Raw genomic sequence first — 24,777 nt, forward strand, 5'->3', positions numbered from 1 at the left:
AACCCAGCTGAAAGTCAGAAGGCTGGGTTGTGACCAGTGACCCACAGGGATGGATCTATGGTGACAGTGGACCTGGGGACACATGGAAACAAGTGGAGAGCATCCCTCATGCCTGTCCCTGGCCTCTGCACCTTGTGGTACCTGTGCCCTATGAGGACCTGTCTAGGTATTCCCATCTTTAGACAGGGTCTTTTGTAGCCCAGGCTGGCCTCAAATTTCATACGTGTTCTAGGATGGCCTTGAATGCTTGAGCCTCCTGCTTCCACCTCCCCAGTGCTGGGATTATAGGTGTGCACAAATAGCAATTTGGGGGGGGGCATTCCCATGTTGGGAGGTTGTTGTGGGATGTTTTACTCTTTCATCCTTTTGGGGGCCCACCACCAAGCTCCCAAATAAATCTCACACAGAGGCTTTTCTTGATTATAAATGCCTGACCTTAGCTTGGGCTGTTTCTTGTTAGCTTTTCTTAACTTATATTATCCTGACTGCTTTTCCCTCTGGGCTTTTATCTTCCTTATTTCTCTGTATTTTTCTTTACTTCTTTCCCTGTGACTGGCTGGGTGGCTAGATGACTGATGACTGATCCCTGATCCCTGATCCCTGATCCCTGATCCCTGATGCCCTCTTCCCCGGCTCTCTTGTTGCTCCTCCTTCTCTTGCTGCTGCTCTTTCTCTCGGTTCTCCTGCTATTTATTCTCTCTGCCTGCCTGCCAGCCCCGCCTCTCCTGGCTCCTGCCTCGCTATTGGCCATTCAGAGCTTTATTAGATCATCACGTGTTTTAGACAGGCAAAGAATCACAGCTTCACAGAGTTAAACAAATGCAACATAAACAGAAGTAACACACCTGAAAATAATATTCCCCAACAGTACGCACTCAGGAGGCAGCTGGCCTGTCAGATATAGTTTGTTCATTTTGTTTTTTAAAATATATTAAAATATCATACTTTGACTGCTGAGAGTTTTTGAGGTAGAGGCAGTTAGATCAAGAGTTCAAGACCATTCTCTGTGGCAAGCTCACTACATGAAACGCTCTTTAACCACCCCACCCCAAAAAAATCACTTTTAGTTTATTTTTTGTCTTTTTCTCTGTAGCTTTGGTGTCTGTCCTGGAACTAGCTCTGTAGACCAGGCTGGCCTCGAACTCACAGAGATCCACCTGCCTCTGCCTCCCGAGTGCTAGGATTAAAGGCGTGCACCACCACCGTCCGGCAAAACTCACTTCGTAAAAGGATATTTATAAATGTGTGTGTGTACATACACACACCACAGTGCACACATTAAGGCTAGACAACATTATGGAGTTGGTTCTTTTCCAGTGGTTGAACTCAAGTTGTGCAGGCAGCATCTTTACCACTGAGCCATCTTACTCCTCAAATGTTTTTTGCCCTTGCTTTCATCTTAAAAATAAACGCCACATGGTCACTGTCCTCCCCACACACAGACACTTGTGTGTTGAAACAAGTTCCATGGTGGTCCAGACTTACTAATTACGAAACCCACCCTGGGATGTTCTATTCTAGCCTCCTCTGTTTACGGCCTTTGAAACTCAAACTGCTTGGGAGTTCTCAGTGCCTGTTGCCCGTGGATGCATTTCTCCCCTACGGAGGGGACACCTCCTCTAGCTTGTTCTTGCTGCCTGCTGTGCTCTGAGGACAGCCCCTGGCCCACGGAGCTGTTCTGAAACACGCTGTTGAGCGAGTGTGTTAGAGGGTGCCAATGGAGGAGCTCCAGACCCCTGTTGTGGGCTTCTGTAATTGGCTTGTTTTCTTTCTCTCTGCAGTTGCCCGTGGGCTAAACCTCGTCCAAGACACCTAGGCACTGCCACCATCCTGGCCAAGATGGGCTTGCTGTTCCTTGTCTTGCTGCTGTCACTTTCCTGCGTCTTGGGACTGCCATTCTACAATGGCTTCTACTATTCCCATGGCCCGCATGGCAGGACCCTGAGCGATGGCTACGGGGAAGGTCGGTGGCACTTAGGCCTGTCTCCTGGCTCCTGCTGTCATATACAGGTTTCAGGCTGGGATACAGACAGGAGGATCTTCCCAGTCAGGGCCTCCAAGGGTAGATTGGCCTTGCTTCTAAGATGAGAGGACGTGGTTTAAACACCCTGATGCTGGGCGGTGGTGGCGCACGCCTTTAATCCCAGCACTCGGGAGGCAGAGGCAGGCGGATCTCTGGAGTTCGAGACCAGCCTGGTCTACAAGAGCTAGTTCCAGGACAGGCTCCAAAACCACAGAGAAACCCTGTCTCGAAAAACCAAAAAAAATAAAAAAATAAAAAAAAAAAATAAACACCCTGAGTTTGCTGATACCATAGACATGGGACCAAGTTCTCTTGGGCTGGCCCTCATTCCTAGAAATAGAGCTAGGTCTTTAAGATCCAGCCCAAGTGCCACTACCCCTGGGATCCCTGCAGAAGAGACTTTGGAATCCCAGAGATGTGAGCCTGAATATCAGTTGTACCTCTTTTGTGCTGGGTGACCTCAGGCAGGGGACTTTGAGATTGCAGTCACTGGTTCCCTGCAGTGAGCTCCATCTTGTCAGCCTAGTTCTGTTGATTAGGGAGTTCTGCTGTTTGAACCCTGAGCTCTGACCTTCTCCCTGCCTTGGTTGGGATAGCTGGGTCTTTTGGAGGAGCCCTAGTCGACAGTTAGCCCAGACTGTGAAAAAGAGGGTGTGCTGTGCTCTTTGGAAGCCACAGTGGAATGAAGGGGACATAGGAACACTTGAGGCAAACTTCTTGTTGGCTATCATAGCAGCTAGCGTTCAAAATCAATAATCAATTTTTCTTTCTTCTTTTTTTTTTTTTTTTTGGTGTTTCGAGACAGGGTTTCTCTGTAGCTTTGGAACCTATCTTGGAACTAGTTCTTGTAGACCAGGCTGGCCTTGAACTCACAGAGATCTGCCTGCCTCTGCCGCCTGAGTGCTAGGATTAAAGGTCTGTGCCACCACAACCTGGCCAAAATCAATTTCTTTAGGGTTGTTTGCTTCCTTTTTCTTTTTTTCTTCCTTCCTTTTCTTTCTTTTTTTGAGGTGGCTTCAAGCAGCCTTTGCTGCCATCAAACTTGATATATAGCTAGGGATGGCCATGAACTTTTGATCCAACTGACCCTGTTCCTGGAGTGCTAGGATTACAGGAGCACTTTTACAACTGTTTTGATGCACAGTTGGGGACTAAACCCAGGGCTTGTGCGTGTTAAACAAACACTCTTCTAACTGAGCCATACCCCAAGCATCCTATGCTGGTCTCCAAGTTTCTGTGTAGCTGAAGAAAGCCTTGAGGTCTTGACTCTCCTGCCTCCACCTCCCAAGAGCTATGATCACAGGCAGGAGCCACCATGCTTAGCTTGTTGCAGCCAGCACATACCGCCTGTCTGCGCTCTGTGCACTACCATACAGTTTGCGAGCTTTGAGCGAGGGGCTGGAGGTTGAAACATACAAAGACACACACAGACAGAGACAGAGAGACAAGAACATGGACCTCTAGTCACTGGTAAGAAGCCCTATATTCAATAACACCACAGAGGCTTATGCACCCAACAGTCAGGTGGGCCAACAGGTGAAAACCTCATCCTCTGATCCTCAAGGCAAGGCAACACATGCTCGTGAAGCAGAGCTGGTAAACAACTTTGACACAGCTTTCAGTAACTCAAATCAGAAGGAAAGTAAAGATCTCTAGCGAGGAAGAGCAGCTGGAGGCCAGGACTCCAAATGGTCCCAACACTCGTCAATTTGCTTTTGGTGGAGAAAAAAACTGCCCCTAACATGGCTGCTTAACGGTACACCCATTAATTGAGCCCTGTGGCTCGTCACTTTTGTGTGAGCCTTAGAACGGGCCATATAGTGACACATAGTGAGAAATCATTTCCACGTCTCACCAAGCAGCACACAGATGGCAAGGCCAGCACAAATTCAAGGAACTGAGGGTGTACCTCTCTTCTTTTTTTGAGACAGAATTTCACCACATGTAGCCCATGCTGGTCTCAGGTCACACACAACTCAGTGGAAGTAGGTACAAGGTCTGTTTAGTGGGTATGTGGAATAGAAGAGCAGCAGGTACTTGGAGGGGTGGAGCAGAGTGGCTTTTTTTGCAACAGGCAAGTCTGGAGGGTCTTGGGATGAGGGAATAGGTGGTCCTTGCGAGACCATTGTCGCATCTGTGACCCACCTTCCCCCAGGCCTTTTCAGTGGAGTAAAGCTGGTGGTGGAGACAACCGAGGAGTCCCTGTTCAGTCACCGGGGAGCCACTGTGACACTGCCCTGCCACTACCACTATGAGCCGGCCCTGGCGTCCCCGAGACATGTGCGTGTGAAGTGGTGGAGGTCATCAGAGAACGGGTCCCCGGAGCAGGATGTGCTCGTGGCCATCGGGCCGAGGCACCGCTCCTTCGGGGACTACCAAGGGCGAGTACAACTGAGGCAGGACACACAGCAGGAAGTCTCGCTGGAGCTCAGGGACCTGCGGTTGGAGGACTCTGGGCGCTACCGCTGCGAGGTCACTGATGGGCTGGAGGACCAGAGTGGCCTGGTAGAGCTGGAGCTTCGGGGTGAGGCCCTGACAGATGCCACTGGGACCCGAGGGAGGGGGAGAGGACCCAGAGAAGGCATAGACCTTTATACTCTTCACAGGTAAGCACGTCTAAGTCTCAAAACAACCCTAAAAGGAAATGATAGTATCATGGCTCTTGTTTTCCAGATGAGGGAACTAAGGGAGATCAAGTAACTTATGTAAGGTTAGATCTATAGCTGATAGGTGCAGACACGGTGTTCGAACCCAGGGAGCAACTTGCAGAAGCCACTGACACCTGTTCCTTCCCATTCAGCCCTGTTCAGAAAGAGGGAAATGGGAGCCAGAACTGAGGTTCTTACAGGGTTAGTCAGCAAGACAGAGGAATAAAGCAGGGCCAGTGGATGACAGTAGGGACTGGTAGAGCCTGGGGCACACTGCTGAACCTCATCCTTTGTAAAGGAGCCATTTAATTCAGACTAGTTAGGATGCCAATTCAGAATGCAGGCTTATTGCTGTTAGGTTTTTATATTTAAGTATGAAATTGTGTGTGTGTGTCTGTCTCTCTCTCTCTCTCTGTGTGTGTGTGTGCGTGTTGGGGATAAGAACCCAGGGGATAAGAAATTTCTGCATTAAGAAGTCTGGCTTGGTACTTAGTACATGGACAGAAGGTGGGAGGTTTGCTGAGCTATCTGAGGACGTGTGCAGCTGCGTCCGTGTGTTTTGGATCTCAGTGCTTCAGGTTGAAGCAGGAGGATTGCAAGTTTGTGGCCAGCCTGGGTTACACAACAACACTCTGTCCTTATCTTGGGGGTTTCTATTGCTGCAATGAAGCACCTTGACCAAAAAATGAGTTGGGGAGGAAAGGGTTTGTTTATTCAGCTGACACTTCCACAGCACTGTTCATTACTGGAGTGGGGAGCTCGGGCCTCCTTCTTCTGACCCCTGTGAGCCCTTCCTTCCTTTCTAGGCGTGGTTTTTCCCTACCAGTCCTCCAAAGGGCGCTACCAGCTCAACTTCCACGAGGCCCAACAGGCCTGCCGGGAGCAGGATGCTGTGGTGGCTTCCTTTGAGCAGCTCTTCCGTGCCTGGGAGGAGGGCCTGGATTGGTGCAACGCCGGCTGGCTGCAGGACGCCTCTGTCCAGTACCCTATAGCGCTGCCCCGGCAGCCTTGTGGAGGCCTCGGCTTGGCGCCGGGTGTTCGCAGCTATGGCCAGCGCCACCGCCGCCTGCACCGCTATGATGTGTTCTGCTTCGCTGCTGCCCTCAAGGGTAAGTGGGATGGCCCGGCACAGACCTGCCCATTTGATGCTTCCAGAACCCTCTGCCCTTCTCTGCCTGCCTCTTGGCCCTAGGTCTGAAACATTGGCAGTTCCGGAGGCAATGTCCTTACCAGTTCTTATCACTTTGCTCTTGCTTCGTGGCTGCCTCTGGTTATTCATTTATCAGACATCTTCTGAGTGTCTATCATGTACTGCGCCTCAGATCAGCACAGACAAACCAGGTCTTTCCCTAAACACCAGGCTTATGATTCATTGATAGATAAATGAAAACAGAAATGTGTTACCATATTAGAAATACTTAGACGTGTCCAGCAGGGCTGGGATGCAGCTCGGTTGGTAGAGTTCTTGCCTAGTGGACAAGGCATGGCTTCCATCCCCAGCACCTCTTGAGCTGGGCATTGTAGTGTAATCTCAGCACTTGGGAGGGGGAGGCAGGAGGATCAGAAGTTTAAATTGAAGGTCATCCTCAGCTACTTAAAAGTGTCTACTGGCAGGTATAGATGCTCATAGGGTAAGCGGCTAGTCCAGTCTAGGTAGGTGCCCACTCAGAATGCAGCCGGGGAGTACAGAAATGACGGGATGAGGACCAGAAAGATGCCCCTCCCCAAAGTGTCCAGTGAGACCCCCAGAGCAATTCCTCCCTGCCTGTGGCAGGCACTGCCGCCTCCTCTGCTGAATAGCACTCAAGTGCCTCGCTTTCCCACAGGGTGGGTGTACTACCTGGAGCACCCTGAGAAGTTAACACTGCAGGAGGCCAGGGAGGCCTGCCTGGAAGACGGCACACAGATCGCTACGGTGGGCCAGCTCTTTGCTGCTTGGAAGTTCCGTGGCCTGGATCGCTGTGATGCTGGCTGGCTGGCGGATGGAAGTGCCCGCTACCCCATAGTTCACCCACGCCCCAACTGTGGGCCCCCCGAGCCAGGAGTACGGACATTTGGCTTCCCAGATCCACATGCCCGCTATGGTGTCTACTGTTACCGCCAGCATTAGCAGAGTGGCCAGCTGTGCGTTCGTCCCGCCCCCCGACTTCCTGACACAAGGGTCCACCTTGCCTTTTGGGAGTTGGGGCATTGCTTGTATTATTTTTATATTTTCCAACTTAAACATATTGTTTTGTTTTGCTTCTCGAGACAGGGTTTCTCTGTGTAACAGTCCTAGCTGTCCTGGAACTCACTTTGTAGGCCAGGCTGGCCTCAAACTCACTGAGATCTGCCTGTCTCTGCCTCCCAAGTGCTTGGATTAAAGGTGTGTGCCACCACCACTTGGCAATTTAAACAGTTTTTTTTTTAAAGATTTTTTTTTTTTCAGATCTAACTCTCAATTTTCTTGGCATCCCTTTCTGGGACATTTGAGGTCCACTGACCTTTAAAAGGCTCTGCCACATTCTGGTACAGCTGGCATCCCTAACCCAAGGAAACTGGTGCCCAGAATGAGCAGTGGCTGCAGCTAGCCCCCTTTCCTTGGCTTAGAGAAGGAAGAAGCTAAGTGTTGATTCTTTTAATTTCTGCGCAGGCTCCTTAGACTTGTGGGTGAGGGCTTAGGGAAGGGACAACTTCCCTCTTCTCCTGGTTCCAGAGTCAGAGTACCCTTTCCATGTCCCCATTGGGTGTGACTCTCTGGGTGTGTGTACCTTTTTTGGCTAATAAATGGTGCTATGATTCATTTCCTCCTTCCAGCCGACCTCCATGTCTGACCCTTTGTTTCCTTCAGTCTCGGGGGCTAGATCCCAGCCTAGGGTGTGTGTGTGTGTGTGTGTGTGTGTGTGTGTGTGTGTGTGTTCCACTTCTGTCCTCTGTCTTCCCCTGGGCTGCTCCTGTGTGCTGGTTTGGTTTTGATCTCTCTGTATAGTTGAGAATGGCCTTCCTGGTGCTGGGGTCACAGATGTGCACCCTCACACCAGACGAGCAGTCTGGGAATTTGTTAGAAATCCAGGTTCCTCAGTCTCACTCCAGCAAGTGGGTCAGAAACTCAGGGTGTGTTAACACAGCCCTTCAGGGGATATATCATCCCATTTTGGTAATGAAGGTTGAACCCAGGGCCTTGCTTCTGCTAGTCAAGCGCTCTCCCACTGAGCTACATCCCCAGCCCTCTTTGACCCTTTACTGTGAGTCAGGGTCTCACCAACTTACTCAGGCTGTCTCTGCCCCTCAAGTAGCTGCGATTACAGGCTATGCCACCCCACCAAGTGTCTCGAATCATTCTTTTGTGTTGTCTGGGGACAGGATCCCAGGCTGGCCTTGAACTTCCAGTACTCCTGTCTCAGCCCCGAGTGTTCCAGCATATCATCTCTTATGTTCCCAGTGTGCTCCCTTGCAAACCTGCCCTCCAAACCACTGTATGGCACAGGTGGGCAGGTACACTCAGGCATCCATACACAAACAGGTCACATGTGTTCACACAGGCACGCTGTATTCACACACACACACACACACACACACGCACGCACGCACGCACGCACGCACGCACGTAGAGGGCCCATCAAACATAGTGTCACTCCGGTCAGAATGAGGTGAGCAGAAGTGACTGAACACCCAGGACTCATGCCACGGTGGGGCCATTTGGGATCAGAGCATGGACCCCGTGGAGGTTCCAGATCCCGGTCACCTTCTGCTTAACTACGAAATAAAATGAACTCTTAAAAACGGGAAAGAAAGGAAATAGATCTCTTCCAATGTCTTTATTATTATAATTATCATAATCTTTAGTTTTCAAAAAATATAAATAGGTGCACGGAACACTGGTGCCTGCACCGTCCCGGGGTAGGGAGAGGGAAGGGGACGGTAGAGCACCCCTGGGAAGGAAGTGCCCCTACCTAGTCCAGCCGAGGAATGACACCTGCTAGGGTGGTCAGTAGAAGAGGGACTCTAGAGGGAAGGCCACCTCATTTCCCCTTGGCCAGCCTGTCCCCTGCCTAGGCTCCTTTCCTCATCGATGGCACAGACCTCGGTTCCTTTTGTCCAACGCGTTAAGCTGTAGTCTGTCTCTTGCGAGTCCTTTATACTCTGAGGCCACCATACTCCCCCTGCCCCTGCCCTGTCTCCTTCCAGCTTCTCCTCCTGCCTCCCTAGCTTCTCCTGGAGGTGAAATAACCAACCATTGCACTTCTCTTGGGTAAAGTCAGGAAACAAAAAAAATAATCTTCTTTATTTAATTTAACCCCATCCCTTCTCACCCTGTCCCTGCACTGGTCCCTGGAAAGGCACGGTGGGAGATCAAAGAAATGTCTCTAAACTCAGTCCATGGATTACAGAAAATTTGCTTTGGCATTTTTGGGGGGGGGGTGCGAGGAGGGAACAAATTAGATGTAGCTTGGGTGATGTGGGGAGTCGGGGCACACACAATGTGGGGTATTTTTATTTTTCCTTCTTTAATGACAAAAAGCGACAAGAAGAAGACACCATCTGGCTGGGATGCATGGTCAGCCTGGATGGCCGCTGGGCTCAGCATCCTGGGGACACATCCTGGAAGCTCTTCTCAGTGGGCCCTGCTGGGGCGGCTCCTCTGTGTGGGTCTCAAGCTCCGCTTCTGTAGCCTGCGCTTGTAGGTGGTGGCTGCAGTCAAGGGGAGGCAGAGAATTAACAGTGAGCGGGGAAGAAGCTGGGCTGAGCTCAGACTCTCCTAGTCTCTCCCTGTCTGCAGGTGCCTGCCCTGTGAATGGTGAGCTTAGAAATGTACCCCAAAGCTGCCCCATCCTGTTCCCCTGGATTGGATTTTTTTTATCCACCTTCCTTAGGCTCAGGAAACGACCACAGGTTTCTTATCTCCTTCCAGGGAACAAGGACCTTCCCTGTGGGAGGGACTGATTTTTTTTTTTTAATGGAGTAGACCCCCAATACCTTCTCTGCCTGGCTTAACCCTACCTAGCATGGCACAGAGTCTCCAGGAGAGTACCAGCTACCACTATGCTCTGGGGAAAGGGAGAAGGCCCTGTTGGTGGAGTCTGACTCTGGGCCAGGTGAGGGACGAGGGGGACAATGCTCACGGTCTGTGCAGGTGATTCGAGGTTCTTCCCAGTGCCCACTGGGCTGGCACCGGATGGTGGGCACATGACGCTGGACAAAGCCCTCCGTACACTGGTACCGTACCAGCGAGCTGATCTCATACCGATCCTTCTTCTGCCCGAGGGTCCTGGCGTTCTCCACCACGGGGGGGTCTCCACAGGCCACTGAGGGACAAATGCCTTTTAGGAAGGGGTCTCATGAGGTCGTCTGTGACGGCCGGCCCGTGTAGGCAGAGACAAGGTTAGCCCAGAGCCCAAGGCGTGATGAGGAAGGGATCAGACTGTTCTTCCTAGTGCTGAGCATGGACTACTGGGTGTGGTGGGGCAGGGGGTGGGGGTGGGGCGGGGAGATGCAGGCATTCAGTTCTAACATTCCTGTGTGGCACTGGGAGGCAGAAAGGGAATAGAAAGGTTGCTTTGAACAATGATGGGAGGATAAAAAGGAGGGATTAAGGTGGGGAAAGAGACCTTCAGGTGAGACGTCTCTCGCTTCTTTATGAAAATGTACAAAGCCGGAAAGTGGGGCCCAAAGGAGTTCTGGGGACACAGGCCATGGGTAGGAGCAGGAAGCTGGGCCCCTTTAAGCATTGTGATACCCACGCGCCTTAAAGTTGAAGACTCCAGGCCTAGCAACTCTGATTCTGTGACCAGCATATTTTGGAGCCCCAAAGAAAGGGTAGTCCACCCAGGGGCGGTTATGGATGACTTTCTGTCGCTGACATCGGAGGGACTGTGGTATGCATGGATTTGAGGATCCTATCCTCTAGCCCCTGGCTGCCACCCTCTCTTTGTCTCTGTGAAAGGTTTCCAGGAGTCAGCCTGTTCTTGCCATTGGCTCCGTGATGCCGGTGCCGAGAGAGGCCCCTCGCATCAGCACCCACAAGCTTCTTGAGGATGCTCTGTTAGCCTCCGGTAGTCAGGAGACAAGAGAACTGCCCCCAAGGTCACAAGGCAAGGGGCTCCCTTGCAGCTGAAGGGCTTATTGCCTTCTGGAGACCTCCCAATCCCTTCTTACCGGTGCCCTTTTTACATGTGAAGGGCAGCTGGTAATTGCAGGGGACATCGTTCCATTCGCCCTTCTCATGCCAGATCATCACCACACAGTCCTCTCCAGTGGCAAAGAAGTTGTCAGGCTGGTTGGGACGCCACTTCTCAAATTGCTGTGGGCGGGAGAGGCAAAAAAACGGTAAGGGGCAGACAGAAGCAGTGTGGCTCAGCTTGACCCCCACTTCCTTCCCGATCAGGTCCCTCCCCTACTCCTCTTTTTCTTTCACCCAACATCTTGGTTGTAAGGCAGCAGCAAAGGGTGCTGGGAATCTATCTGATCAGGATCATCCTAGATGCTATGGGTCCCAGGTTAGGGAACTGGTTACATTGCTTGACTCTGATCCTTCTAGGAGCTCATAACCCCCAAGGATCCAGGCTTCCCTGGTGGGCAATCCTCAGTCTGTTCATTTCTGACCTGTAAGACCCTTTTCAAGACCCTCTTCACTGACCTGTAGCTGACTGCCCATTCTGTCCATTTGATCTCTGTATTTTATGCCTTGAGTAGACACTAGACCTTTGCACATAAGGAAACTCTCTGTTTTTCTTTTTTTATTTATTCTTTTATTGATTTTTTAAAAATTGAGATCTACATTTTTCTCTGCTCCTCTCCCTGCCTCTCCCATCCCCTTCAACCCTCTCTCAAGGTCCCCAATGCTGCCAATATACCCAGGAGATCTTGTCTTTTTTCTAGGAGGAAACTCTCTTAAATGTCACCTACCCTTCATGGTGGCTTGCTGCTGATTTTTTTTTTTTCATTTCCTTATGGCTCCTTCTCACATGCATGACTTCCCTCACCAAGTCCACCCAGCCCCAGGCTGCTCTCCAGAGGCAGAGAGAAAAGAGATACAACCCCTTCCTACAGAGTTCCCGACTGCCAGGCCCATACTCAGTGAGTTTGCAGGAGACTTGAATGCAGGCTGTTCTGGGGGGGGGGGGTCTTTTTTTTTTTTTTTTTTGGTTTTTCGAGACAGGGTTTCTCTGTGGTTTTGGAGCCTGTCCTGGAAATAACTCCTGTAGACCAGGCTGGTCTCGAACTCACAGAGATCCGCCTGCCTCTGCCTCCCAAGTGCTGGGATTAAAGGCGTGCGCCACCACCGCCCGGCTCCTGGGGGGGGGGTCTTTATCCCACTTCATATTCTCTGGCAACTCACCAGGGAGTGTCCATCAGACCAGCGGAAGTCCCCTTCGATGGTCCTGTCATTCAGACCTATCCACTGGTAGTCTTGAGCATTTTCTGGAAAAGGGAAGATAGGTTCGCACCTGATGTTGGATGCCCTGGGAGGTCTGGGGACTGGAACTCACAGAAAGGAAAGAGTGTGGCAGAAGGAAGCAAGCAGCTCCTAGGCGCCTACCACTGGCTTCTGAGGACCTTGCCAGGGTCTCAGGACATGCCTGTTTGTGGTATACGTTTGGACACCTCCTCAGGCTGGCAAGGGCAGGTGATAGCTACAGGGTTAGCCTGGGCTATCTTTGTCTGGCAGGATCTGTCCTGGGTCAGCTGGGGCTGCTGTTTCCAGTGATCTGTACCTTCTCCGAGGGAACTGTGGGAACATTTGACCCTCTTCTTTCAGCTCTCTGCCCTGCAATGCATCCAATCTGCACCCCCTTTCCTATGTCCCTCCCTCCCTTCTCCCCCTCCTTTCCTGCAGCGCTGGACCTTGTACATGCAAGGTAAGCGCTGTCCACCGAACTACGACCTCAATCCCCAGTCTGCTCATTTCTGACCCAGAAGGCCCTCTGCTCTTGCTGCTGCTTTCCTTAGCCCCTGCCACACTCACTGTTGACAAACTCCTGTTCCTCCGGCGTGACGATGCTGCTCAGATGTGACTGCTGCTCTCGACACCGTCTCTCGGCATCCACCCAGGTCTCACGGTCAGGGAAGTGGCGGTAACAGTGGCCCTGGAACTTGGTCCATCCCTCCTCGCATTGTTCCTGGTCTGTAACACAGGTCAGGGACATGAAGAGGCGGCAAGGCCAGAGGGGTATGTGCTCACTGCCGGTCTTTGTGGCAGGGACTTCTGTGTTCAGTCCAGCTGAAAGGCTGTGCCCTGGAGGGGGGCAACAGGCCCAGCGAGACAGAGGCTCGGGTAGGACGCCAGTAACATCTGACTCTTGGAAGCCTCCACAGTCATGTCACCTGGAAAGAGATCTTTTCTTTCCCTGATGTAGCACCCTGACCCCAGGAATAAGTCTCTTGGGAGTCCAAAGAAGAGTGAGCTTTGGGCCCTAACCTTTGGGTCTGAGCTGGCTACCATTGTTATTATTATTACTTTAATTCTAATTATCGTATGCATTGCTGGAATGAAGCCAGGGCCTTCTGCATGCTAGACAAGTGTTTCTGCCCCAGGTCCCTGAGCTGGCTCTAGCAGAACACACCATGTCTTCCTCTTAAAGAGCTACATGCCAACTAGAGGTTGTTCTGTGACCCAGGGGCCCTGTCTTATATTTTTGTCTCACATTTTAGTGACAGCCAAGAAAGGAGAAGCAGGTGCTGTGTGCTGGAGGGGGCCCTAGTTTGAAGTTTTGGAATAGTCTTCAGGGACTGGGGAGGGGGGCACAGACATGTTGGAACCAGCTCATCAAGCCTGGGAGAAGGGATTGTGAGCTAACTGCCTTTGGTGGCAGCATGGGGATGAGGGTAGCTTGGTCCTGGGGGTGGAAGGGTTTGTATCTCAGGGCTGGAAAGAAGCCTCCAGCCAGGACTCCCTCTCCTCTGTGAGAGCCAGTAACTAAACAACAGTCAATGGAGCTCTGGACAGAGGGAAGCTTACATTTTTCCTTTTGCATTTCTCTGCCTAGAGCCTCTGTGTGGACGGGAGGACCCTGGGGTCCAGGGAGTTGCCACAGATATCTCAGGATGTGTGGTGGCTTCCCAACCAGGTGGCTTCAATGGTTTGGCTGGTCTAGGAAGGGCAGGGAATTTCCCTGAGGGGACGGAGTCTTCCTTGGGCTAAGGGGTGCTTGGCAAGGCTCAGAAGTAAAGAGAAGGGGAATGAAAGGCCAAGAGAAGAAAGAAGTGGAGTAGAAGCCAGGAGGGAGAGGGCCCTCTGGCTACCGGTGCCCTCCACAAGAGAGGAGATAAAGGTCTGGAAAGAGGTCAAGGAAGCCTCAGGATGCTTGGTACTGAGACAAAGGCACCATCCCTGGGCCTGTGTACTTCAGAACCTGAGGACTAAACTGGGCAGGTAGGCTCAGAGAAGGTGGGAGCTGGGCCTGGCTGGGGAGGATCATGCCGGTGGAGGCAGTGAGGATAAGACAGACTTCTAAAGAGGCGGGACAAAGTGATGACATCAGAGACAAGGCATAAGATCCCACGGGACATTGCATTCCAGGCTGCAACCGAGCCTTGCCTTGCTGGGCACTTGGGCCTGAGGCCCAGTTGGGTGGCTCTGGGACCACTTTCCTGGTCTATCATGATGTCACAACAGTCTCCCTTTCCAAGAGGAGTTCCCGAGCTGTTGTGTGTGGATGTTCCAGACCTTCCTCCTCTGTGGCATCCTGGAGGGAAAATCCTTGTGCTTTCTATTCCTGCCTAGCTGAGACCCATGCGGCTGACTTCTTGGGGGTGTATGAGGGAAGGCAGGAGGCCACAGGGAAGATGAATGTCCCAGGTCCCAGCCTCTTACTACAGAAACCTTCAGTGCCTTCATCAGCATGTACCCTGGTCTATGCTGCCAAGGAATGAACAATTCCCGTTACCTCCCCACACTGTTCAGACTCAAGGGGAGATTTCCCAGGAGTGTCTGCTACTTTCTGGAAGTTTCTCTAACAAGAGTTCACTGAAAAGGGTTCTGAGCCCGTGTACACTTCCAGTCCTGCACATTGCTACCAGCATCCTGAAGCCTCAAACCTCTTTTTCTGAGTTGGGAAGGCTTGAAACCCGAGGGGCTGGCAGGAGCCCATATGCACCATCAGTGAGGATGCTGGGGGTCAGCCGGGTTCTGCCTCGAACCCCTGGCCCATTGGTGCAGAGCAGAGGTGTTGGCAAGACCCATGCGAGGAAACTCAGCTCCTGTGCCTTGCAACGAGACTGCTCTGTGGACTAGCCTGCTGTGTACAAGGGAGAGCAAGAAAGGGAGTATGGGCCAGGGTAGCATTCAGAGGGCAGCTGCCACGGTGTGACAGAGAGAGGATGGCATGCGCGGTCCCTGTTCATGCATGATTGGAGCATACTGGCGACATGGTCCTCTCAGGTAGACCACCCATGCCAAGAGAAGAGGAGGAAGACAGCTCGGTTAGCACAGCGTTGTGGTTCCCCAGGGACACGGAAGGACATGAAAGTCCCACAGAGAACACAGCAAGGTAGACAGTGCCCACGAACGTGCTGAGAAGATCCATGGCCACCAGTAGAGCGAGAACCCACTGCTCCTACTCATCCTTTTCTTCAACCGATGCACAGAATCAGCTGTGTTGTCCTAGTGGGGACCCATGCACTGAGCTCTGTGGTCACATCAGCAAGACCGCGAGCCCTGGAAAAGGTTAGTGTGTGCCCGGCTCCCTGAGCCCCGGTTTCCAAAGTGTACATCTCTCCTGCGGTCAGATCAGCCAACATTTCAGAGGCGGGTTCCCAAAGGGGAAAGAGCAAGAACAAGCGATGAAAATTGGGGGACAGACTTCTCAGCTGTGTCCCCCAGAATGGCACTCCGGGCAGAACCTGTGGTTAGAGAGGAGGGTGAGGGAGGAAGAGTGAGTGCAGCTGTTAGTAACGTTAGCTGAAGCCGAGAAGGCCCTACCGATCTCACACAGGTCCCCTCCGTAGCTGGGAAGGCATAAGCATGTGAAATTGTCGATGGCATCCACGCAGGTGGCTCCATTCAGACAAGGGCTTGAGAGGCACTCATCAATGTCTGCAAGAAACCAAGGGCCACCATTAGGACCTCTGCTGGCAATTCACAAGCACCAAGGCTTTAGTATGAGTGGCCAGCCCTGCAGCTCTCCAGAGGCTGGGAGGGGCCTGGCTGGATTTCCTGAGAACTGTTGCTGCTGCTGCTGCCTCTGCTGCTGCTGTGGCCGCCATCTTGGACTGCTGAACCAATGATCCTGACAGTTTTCTTTGGATGTTTGGGATTCTTGATGGGCAAACTTGGAGCCTTGGAACTAGTTTTTCAGGTTGGAGAGACCTGGTACTTCTGTGGCCAAATGCCTTTTTTAAGGCCGAGAATGGAGCTCCTCCATGATACCTTCTCCCATGAATATTTTGAGGAGTTGGAGGCCAGAACTGGCTGTGGACACAGTGGTAGGCAAAGAAATTGGAAGTGATGTTCTTAAAGCTTGGTGAGAAGTCTTGCTTCTCCTGGCTTCTTCCTCTATAGTTGTGAGATAAAGAAAGGAGAGCAAACCCGTGTTCTAGAAAGAGTCATCTAGAAGTGGTCTGAAGGGTATACAGCCCTAAGGAAATGGCCATATGGGACTTTTGCAGGAGACTCATTAGATTTCCAGGGTTGTAGATAGTGTCTTTGTTTTCAGTAAGTAAGATTCAAGGGTATTTATGAAAATGAAACCAGAGTCCTTCTTGTGGGCTAGAGAATAAACCCCACCTAACATTTCCCCTGCGACCTCCTTCCAGCTCAAAGCCTCCAAAGGTGGGCCTCTTTTTAGTGAGCCGTAAGTTCTAGATGGGCACCCATCTGGCTAGCAAGGGAAGCTGGCTCAGCGAGTGGCTGGCTAGATGCTCAGTTAGAGGCCCAATGCAGATCCATCACCAGCCCGAACCTTAGTCAGGTGCCCAGACCCCTCTGTCTCAGCTGCTCTTCTTCCCTTCTGCTCTTTCGGCTCCAAAGCATTCTTTGCAAGATTCAAATTTGTAAATCCTTGACCTTTGCCTCAACTTATCAACAGTTAGACAAAGTGAGAACTGAAATTCTCCGGATTGTTGTTTTCATAAGGTAACTTTGGAGCTGGCCTTGAACATGTGTTCCGAAGGGTGACCTTGAACTTCTGAATCTCCAGTCTCCACTTCCTGAGTTCTGAAATTGTAGGAGCATCATCGTGTCAGGTTTATGTGATGCTGGTGATCCAACCCAGGGCTTTGAACATTTTCCAGGCATGCACTCTGTCAGCTGGACTACATCTCCAACCTGGAAGAGGCTAATTCTTGGTACATGCAATTATGTTTACTTGAGATCCAGGATTCAACAGGCTGCTGATGGATGGTCTCCTTGGGATTAGCAGATCTTTGACTTCAGAGCAGAGCATTAACTCATCCCAGAACTTAAGTCTTGCTGCCTATAATAGCAATCTAGACCTTTATGTTAATCCTGTGCTAGGATGATCAATGCACCTGCCTCTGGATCTTCAGGCTCTGAATTGTCTTGGCTAAGTCTATGCCATCTGTGGCCCAAGAATCCATGGTTCTCAGGTACCTTGCTCAACCCATGTTGCTCCTCTTCTCCACATCTTTGGCATCTCTTCTCTTTGTACAAAGTTCTTAGTTTTGTTTCAAGAAGCACACGCCATGGATTAGAAAAGTCACAGTTCCCAGCAACCCCAAAATGCATGGAGGAACTGACTGAAATCCCGGCATGCACTTGGTTTCCCGGCATGCACCAGGATTCCCAGCAGCAGCAGTAGCAGCAATAGGTCAGGTCAGTGGGCATAGTGGAAGCTGGTGTTCTCTTTTGTCCATTGGCTTCGTTATGGGAGATGAGAAGCACTAGGGCGAGGGGGGTTAAGCAAACGGAGGCGCTAAAGCAGTTGTACAGAGCGGGGATCGGGTGGCCTCAGGGTAAAAGAGCCAGACATCAACTCTTGGGTCCTTGGCTGGACCATGAGATAAACGGCAGGAACGGCCTGGTGGAGGCCAGGCCAGGTAGCTTCCAGCTGTCTCAGAAGCTTAGAGACGGCTCTCATCTGGCCCAGGATACAGGAAGTTGTGTTGTTTTCCTTCTGTGTTTGGTCAGGGTAGGAAGCTAGAGAGCTGTTTCAGGGACCTGGACACCAAGATGAAGAAGAGCCACAGTCCTGAGAACTGTATTGTGCCTGGTACTTCAGAGAGGCCAATGAGCCTCTGCAGCAATAGGAGAGGTGAACACCTTACTTCCTCTTCCTCTTCTTGCAAGAGCCATTCTGGACCTGGCTGCACAACTCTTTCTGTGCCAAGTATTTGGACATCTACTGGTTATTGGGACTAACAGAAGTAGTTGAGACCTTCTAGGGGTTTCTGGACAAGGTAGTAGCAGGTGTTGGGAGGGATGGCCCTGGGTGATGGCAGCCTTAATGGAAGAAAAGAGGAAGTGAGGGGACCAACGTCCGGTAAGACTGGATGTTGTGGATCCCCCTTTTCCACAGGGTTCCCAAAGTGTGGTGGTGTGGACACTATTTGGCCTCTGGTGGCAGGGAGACAAGTGAAATGGGTTGCCCACATTGGAAAGGCTAAGAGACGAATTGAGAGAGATGGAGGAGAGGCAGGAAATAAAACAGGAAGCTGAGTCTCTACCCCAAGTGAAGGGAACCCTGGCTCCTAGACTGTCACCATCTTGTTACCAGTAAGGCTTCCTTTCCCAGGAACTTGTATGTGGCCACAGGGTGGGGGCGGGGCACTGTGTGCTTCTTGAGCAAGGCCTCCAAGCAATGTCTCTAACTTGGGAAAGGCAACAACTCCTAGTAACATCTGAAGGAGGCAGGCTTGCAAATCCTTTCGTGTCTAACTCAGACATGCCAGGCTTCTGCTGCTTTGAGTTGGTCTCATCTAGGTTTGGCCTAAATCAGAGTTCATGATCCAAATGAACAAGATTATATATATAATGGAAAATGCTGAAGGGAGAGTGATAGCAGGTGGTTTTCCTCAAGTGATAACTGAATGATTTATCACTCAACAAACAAAACCCCAGTGATACCCATGGCACTCTTTAAGATACTCAGTGCATAGCCTGTATAGTCGCAGTGGATGGCCCTGGACATAGCTTTTCGGAGACAAGGTAGGAGATTTCTCAAGTACAGACAAAAAAGAATTCTGACCGTAATAAATACTTTTAGACTTTGATTTTCTGGTTGGGCATCTCACACAGAAGAGAGAAGGATGATAGAAGTCTATCTATCAGTCTCCATTTGCACTATAGAAGAATGGGCTTTACATTTAAAAGTAGGCTATTAGTATTTGTACATTTCAAGTCTTCTATAGTTTAAAAGTTGATTTTTTAAAAGTTTTTTTTTTAATTTCTTATGTGTATAGTGCTCTGCCTGCATATATGCCTGCAGGCCAGAAGAGGATGTTAGATCTCATTACAGCACTGACTGCTCTCCTAGAGGACCAGGGTTCAATTCCCAGCACCTACAGGACAGCTCACATCTGTCTGTAACTCCAATGCCAGGGGATCCATCATCTTTACACAGATGTACATGCAGACAAAACACGAACATAAAATAAAAATAAATAAATTATTATATGAACTTGTTTATAGACAGAATACTGACTAAGCAAGGTGACAGTCATTACAGAATGTTTTCTGTTAGAACTGTACACCACTATGCCCAGCTGAGGTCACAAGTCTTGCTTGTGACTTGCAGGTTGGAAGGAGTTGCTGAGAATGGGGTGACCAGGTATAGAGGGGTTTGGCCACATAGTCATTAGGGCCTTAAGGAAATATTGTCCCCTGGACAGTAAGAAAAGCCTACACTCTCTGTTCTGTGAGAGGAAGAGTGGGTAGACAGCTGTCTACTGTTTATACACATATTTATTTAGCTTGTATGTGCCAAGTATGAAGCATGTTCACTATATGTGAAGGTATACTAAACAGCGAGGGGTCGAGCATACAGAATCTTTTGTGTTTGATGTAAAGGCTGCTGAGGCTTGAGTCCTGGCCGTCAGGTAAATCTAGGTAGTTAGGTTGCCCTAGGATTCATTTCTCCATTTTGAGTGTGTCTCAGGAATAAAGCCCCTTTATGAGAGCCCCCGCCTTAGTAGGGAGAGGCCAGGGACAAGGACACTGGGGAAGAGACTTAAGCCAAGAGTGTGGGTTTGAAGAACTTGCTGTTGAAGAGATAAGATGAGAAGCATCCATATGAGAAGCAGGTGGATACGATGGCAGGTGGAATCTGAGAATCTCATTTTGGGGAGCTACCTCCAATCAGGTGATCCCCACTTACTTTCCTCGCCCACTCACCAACTCTTGGCCCATGGCAAAAGGTAGGTAGAGCAGCTAGGACAGTGGTTCTCAACCTGTGGGTTGTGACCCCTTGTGTGTGGGGGGGTCGAACAATTCTTCACAGGGGTCACCCAAGGATTTACAATTCCTAACAGTAGCAAAATTACAGTTATGAAGTAGCAATGAAATAAGTTTATGGTGGGGGGGGTCGCCAACATGAGACACTATTAAAGGGTCGCAGCATTAGGAAGGGTGAGAACCACAGCTCTAAGGTGATGGGAGGCCATGGGAAATATGCCACTGGTCACAGCTGCAAATTTCTAAGTTGATGGGCATGAAGAGGACCTAGATCCCACCCAAACCCAGAGAGCTACAGGAGTTCTTCTGGTGGGGTTTGCTCTTATGATGAGAGACAGCTCCCATCAGGAATGCTACACCAAGGCAGAGGAGTGTCTGCTCAACTGATACTTGCTCCAAGTTCCACATTTCTTTGAAGTCTGTTTGCTAATTTGTTTGATATGTGTGTATGTGCTGTATGTATGTGTTCATGTGGGTATGTGCATACATGTGCATGCATGCGTGAACTTGAGTGGTAGAAGCCAGAGGCTGATGGTGTCCTTCTTCTATGGCTCATCAAATTACTTTTTAAGACAAGGGTCTCTCATTGACCCTGGAACTTACCGATTTGGCTAGACTAGCTGGCTTGCTGGCTAGTGAGATCTAAGGACTCTCTTGTGATATCCCCCTTGGCCAGGGCTGGAGGTAAGATGGGTACCACTGTACCCAGGTTTTTACATGGGTGCTAGGGATCTAAACTCAAGTCCTCATGATTGTATGGCAAGTTCTTCACTGACGGAACCATTTCCTCGGTCCTAGAAATCTAATTTTACCTTTAGAATACTTTTGGGTTCTACTCACAAGACAACTGATGGTTTCATGGAAGACTACTCACCAAGGGTATTGCTGAACTTGACATTTTCTCTTAATCTCTCAGTTAGATGCTCCAGAAAGATGAGTTGTGTTTAATATATGCCTCCTTCTTCTTTTTTAATATTTAACTTTATTTTATGTGTAAAGGTGTCAGATTCCCTGAAACTGGGGTTACAGACAGTTGTGAGCTGCCATGTGGGTACTGGGAATTGAACTCGGGTCCTCTGGAAGAGTAGCCAGTGCTCTTGACCACCGAGCCGTCTCTCCAGTCCTAACATATGCCTTCTATTCCTGTCTCTGACTACCTCTTCTTCCCAGCTGACCTTGGGCAGCTTCTGCACGAGTCCCCTTCTGGAGACTGCAGGAGTCAGTCTGTCTAGTACCTGTCTGCACCCTCACAGCCAATGAGAGCTTCCCTATGTGTGCCAGTGTGGCCAGTGGTTCGCGCGCATGTCTCCAGTCCCTGGGCCATAGGGCTCCTCTATACAGAACCTAGAGGATGAGTGAATATCCAGAACCCAGTTGCCTGGAGACCAGAACAGCCTCTGAGCCCTCACAGCTGGGGAATGTGGTCCTCCAAGTCCTTGAGGAGGGCTTTGAGTCAGCTTACTCCTGGCTACTCTGCCTTCCTGTACATTCAGGCCCTAACGTGTGGGGTGCTTTTTATCTGACGGTGAAAACTGTTCCAACGGTGGGAGGAACAAGGTGTCCCCAAGGCTAGGGTTCCTGGAGCTTGGAGCTTGGGAGGGGGAGGAGGTGAAGTACGGTGACAGCACAGGGAGTCCTGGGGGTCTGGGGTGGGACAGGACCACAGTCTAAAGTCAGGACAGAGCCAAAGTGAGACTTCCCAGTCCCTTAGACTGTGACAGCTTTACCCCTATTTAAAACACATATTCGGACATAAATGCCACCAGCAGATCTACTCTGTCATCTCATGCTCACGTGGGGACAGGTATGATGATTTCTATCACTGCCTAAGTAGGTACGCTCTCCCTGTGCAGAGCACAGACGGTGGAGCCCACCGCCCAGGAATGCCAGCTAACCCCAACGGAAATAAGTCCGCTCTTCTCCACAAATTCTTGCTTTGAGCGTGGCAGGAATCCCTGTCTTGTATCCTTGTCTTACATCTGTGTCCTCTCTGGCACTGTTCTTGCTTCATGGATAAGGCTCAGAGGGGTGCAGAGTATTCTCTGGCACTGCCCAGCTGACCTTTGAGCTTTACAGGTACTACCCCTCCTTCCGGATTAAACTTGCTCACACCCCAAACACAGTAAAAGGGAAAGCAACCACAACCATACCTGCAGCAGCTGCCTCTGTTTCCCCTGACCCTTCTGGAGAAGAGGGGGTGGGGGCATCTGTCAGGGAGATGCTTGTTTCTGCTGCTTGGGTCTCCTCTCCTGAGTATGAGGGGATCGGGGATTCGATTTCTTGATGCCTCTCTGCAGGGCTCTGGGTAGGCTGGGCCCCCTCAGACTCTGGGAGGGTGGTGCTGATGATGGCATTCAGCTCTGAGGTGTGACCAGACCATTCTCCACTGACTTCAGTCCTGTCTCCCGAAGACACGGGAGTGGCAGAAGGCATGCCTGAAGTGTCTGTGTCTACACTGGAGGTAGTGGGAGATTCTCCACTCACTTCCGGAGCAGCAGACCCCTCCCTGGTGCCTTCCTGAAAGGTCCACGAGGTGCTGCTCACCTCCGCACCTGAGGTTGTGGCCTCCAGATCTGCTGCAGGGAAGGCAGAGGTGATTTCGTGTGGATCTGGGAACCCAGACAGTTCACTGCTGGCCTCAGGGGCAGCGGATACTCCTGCTCCAGCCTCAGGGGCAGCGGATACTCCTGCTCCAGCCTCAGGGTAAGCTGATGACTCACCGCTTGCTTCTGGGACAGATGCTTCTATCCCAGACCCAGGGGAGTCTGTCACAGCTCCGTCAAGGTCCTCAGATGCTGAGGCTTCCCCACTGGCCTCAAAGAGCCCGGGAGTATGTGTCACAGAAGGCCCCTGGCCAAGTTCCTGGGGAACGGTTGGTTCCGTCACACCCTCCACTAACTCTGACATAATTAGAGTGACTTCCGGAAGTCCTGAGGTTTCCCCACTGCCAGTTGTGCTAGCTATGGATTCTCCACTTACGTCAGTGCTGCCAGAAAAGTCCCCACTAAAATATGGAGAGCTTGGGGGCTCCATGCTGGGTTCCAGCCCAGACTGCAGTGTGCTTAGGTCCAAAGACCCAGAAAGGTCCCCTGACATGTCTGGTGTTCCAGAATGGGTACCACTGAGTTCCAAAACGCCTGAAGGCCCTTCTCCAGCTTCTTGAGCAGTTGGAGCCTGGGTTATAGATTCCACCAAAGTTCTGTCTACAAGAGACACAGTGGGGAAACCTGAAGCAAGTCCACTGCCCTCATATGCTCCCGAGGGCAAGCTGCTCCCAGTCTCAACTCCAGAGAATTCTCCACTGACCTCAGCTACTCCACTCGGGAGGCCACTGAATTCTGGAGCTGAGGATGGGAGTCCACTGGAATCGATTGCTCCAGAAGATTGTCCACTGACATCCACTGTCTCAGATGTGCCAGACAGATCCGTCTCCCCTGAAGGGAGGCCGCTGAGTTCCACAGATCCTAAGCCCTCTTCTTCTTTAAGCGTAGTAGGGGTCGTCACTTCAACAAGACTGGCATCCACAAATGTAATGCCAGAAGAGTCCCCACTGCCACTCATGGTGCCAGAAACCAGGTCGGAGGTACTGGGTGTTGTTCCGCTGAACACTGGAGACCCTGAGGGCTGCCCACTGAGATCTGGAAGCCCAGAGGTTTCTCCACTCACAAAAGGTATGCCAGAGGGCTGGCCACTGCCAAAGAGCACTTCAGACCCTTCTCCACTGACATCTGGTTGTCCAGAGGACAGTCCGCTAAGCTCAGTCACTACAGACATTCCACTGGTGTCAGGGATCCCTGACGTCTGCCCACTGGTGTCAGGGATCCCTGACGGCTGCCCACTGACTTCAAGAATCCCAAATGTTCCCTCACTGACGCCATGAGACCCAAACGGCTCTCCACTAGCATCAAAAAATCCAGATGTTTCTCCACTGACATCAGGAGACCCGGATACTTGGCCACTGAGTTCAGTTCCTGAAGGGAGACCACTAATGTCCCCACTACTGTCCACCTCACCGAAGGGCAGCCCTGATATTTCTCCTGCACCACTGATGCCAATGGTTCCCCTTCCTTCCAGTTCACTGGCGGTGGTGGCTGTGACCACTTCCACTAAGGTACTGTCCACTAGGGAGACAGTTGGGAATCCGGATGGAAGTCCACTGAAGTCAGGCAGGCCAGAGGATGGGCCACTTCCAATGTCCACTCCAGAATATTCACCACTAAATCCAGAGGGAAGGCCACTTGCTTCTGGAGTTTGGCCACTTCCTAGAGTTCCGGAAGGTAGCTTGTCAAGATCCAGGGCTCCAGAAGCAGAACCTACCAAATCTTTTTCAGAAGGCAACCCACCAAGGTCCTCAATTCCAGACGCTGAGGTCTCTAGGCTTTCTTTTCCAGAAGGAAGCCCACTAAGGTCCTCACCTACCCCAGAAGCAGAGGTCTCTAGATTCTCTCTTCCAGAAGGAGGCTCAGTAACACCTAGTCCTGAGGCAGAAGTCTCCAGGCCTTCCCTGGTAGAAAGATCAAGATCCTCCACTCCAGATGCAGAAGTTTCTAGACCATCTCCTCCAGAAGGGAGGCCACTCACACCTTCTGCTCCAGAAGCAGAAGTTTCTATAGAATCTCCACCAGAAGGAATCCCACTGATATAGCCTCCAGAGATGGAAGTTTCTAGATCTTCTGCTTCAGTAGGAAGCACACTGATGTCCTCTACTCCAGAGGCAGAAGTTTCTAGACCTCCTGTTCCAGAAGGAAGTCCACTAACATCCTCTACTCCAGAGGCAG

At 51.0% G+C, this 24,777-nt stretch overlaps 2 protein-coding genes across 2 annotated transcripts in view; one reads left to right on the forward strand and one right to left on the reverse strand.

The window, feature by feature from the left end:
• The first annotated feature begins 1,787 nt into the window (after window positions 1-1,787).
• Hapln3 (hyaluronan and proteoglycan link protein 3) lies at window positions 1,788-7,206 on the forward strand. The gene is made up of 4 exons (XM_026784375.1): window positions 1,788-1,963; window positions 4,179-4,547; window positions 5,478-5,780; window positions 6,498-7,206. The coding sequence occupies exons 1-4, from the start codon at window positions 1,840-1,842 to the stop codon at window positions 6,779-6,781; spliced, it is 1,080 nt and encodes a 359-aa protein (XP_026640176.1). The 5' UTR covers window positions 1,788-1,839; the 3' UTR covers window positions 6,782-7,206.
• A 1,266-nt stretch (window positions 7,207-8,472) lies between these two features.
• The window catches only part of Acan (aggrecan), a 59,240-nt gene continuing 42,935 nt past the window's right edge, over window positions 8,473-24,777 (reverse strand). The window contains exons 13-19 of the mRNA XM_026784404.1: window positions 22,150-24,777; window positions 15,572-15,685; window positions 12,617-12,775; window positions 11,990-12,072; window positions 10,807-10,951; window positions 9,774-9,956; window positions 8,473-9,342 (exon numbers count right to left, since the gene is read on the reverse strand). Of these exons, the coding sequence (XP_026640205.1) occupies window positions 9,266-9,342; window positions 9,774-9,956; window positions 10,807-10,951; window positions 11,990-12,072; window positions 12,617-12,775; window positions 15,572-15,685; window positions 22,150-24,777 (3,389 nt within the window). The 3' untranslated portion in view covers window positions 8,473-9,265. The remainder of the gene's footprint in view (window positions 9,343-9,773; window positions 9,957-10,806; window positions 10,952-11,989; window positions 12,073-12,616; window positions 12,776-15,571; window positions 15,686-22,149) is intronic.

The sequence above is a fragment of the Microtus ochrogaster genome, chromosome 22 (genome assembly GCF_000317375.1).
Source record: "Microtus ochrogaster isolate Prairie Vole_2 chromosome 22, MicOch1.0, whole genome shotgun sequence".
Taxonomy (NCBI): Eukaryota; Metazoa; Chordata; class Mammalia; order Rodentia; family Cricetidae; genus Microtus; species Microtus ochrogaster.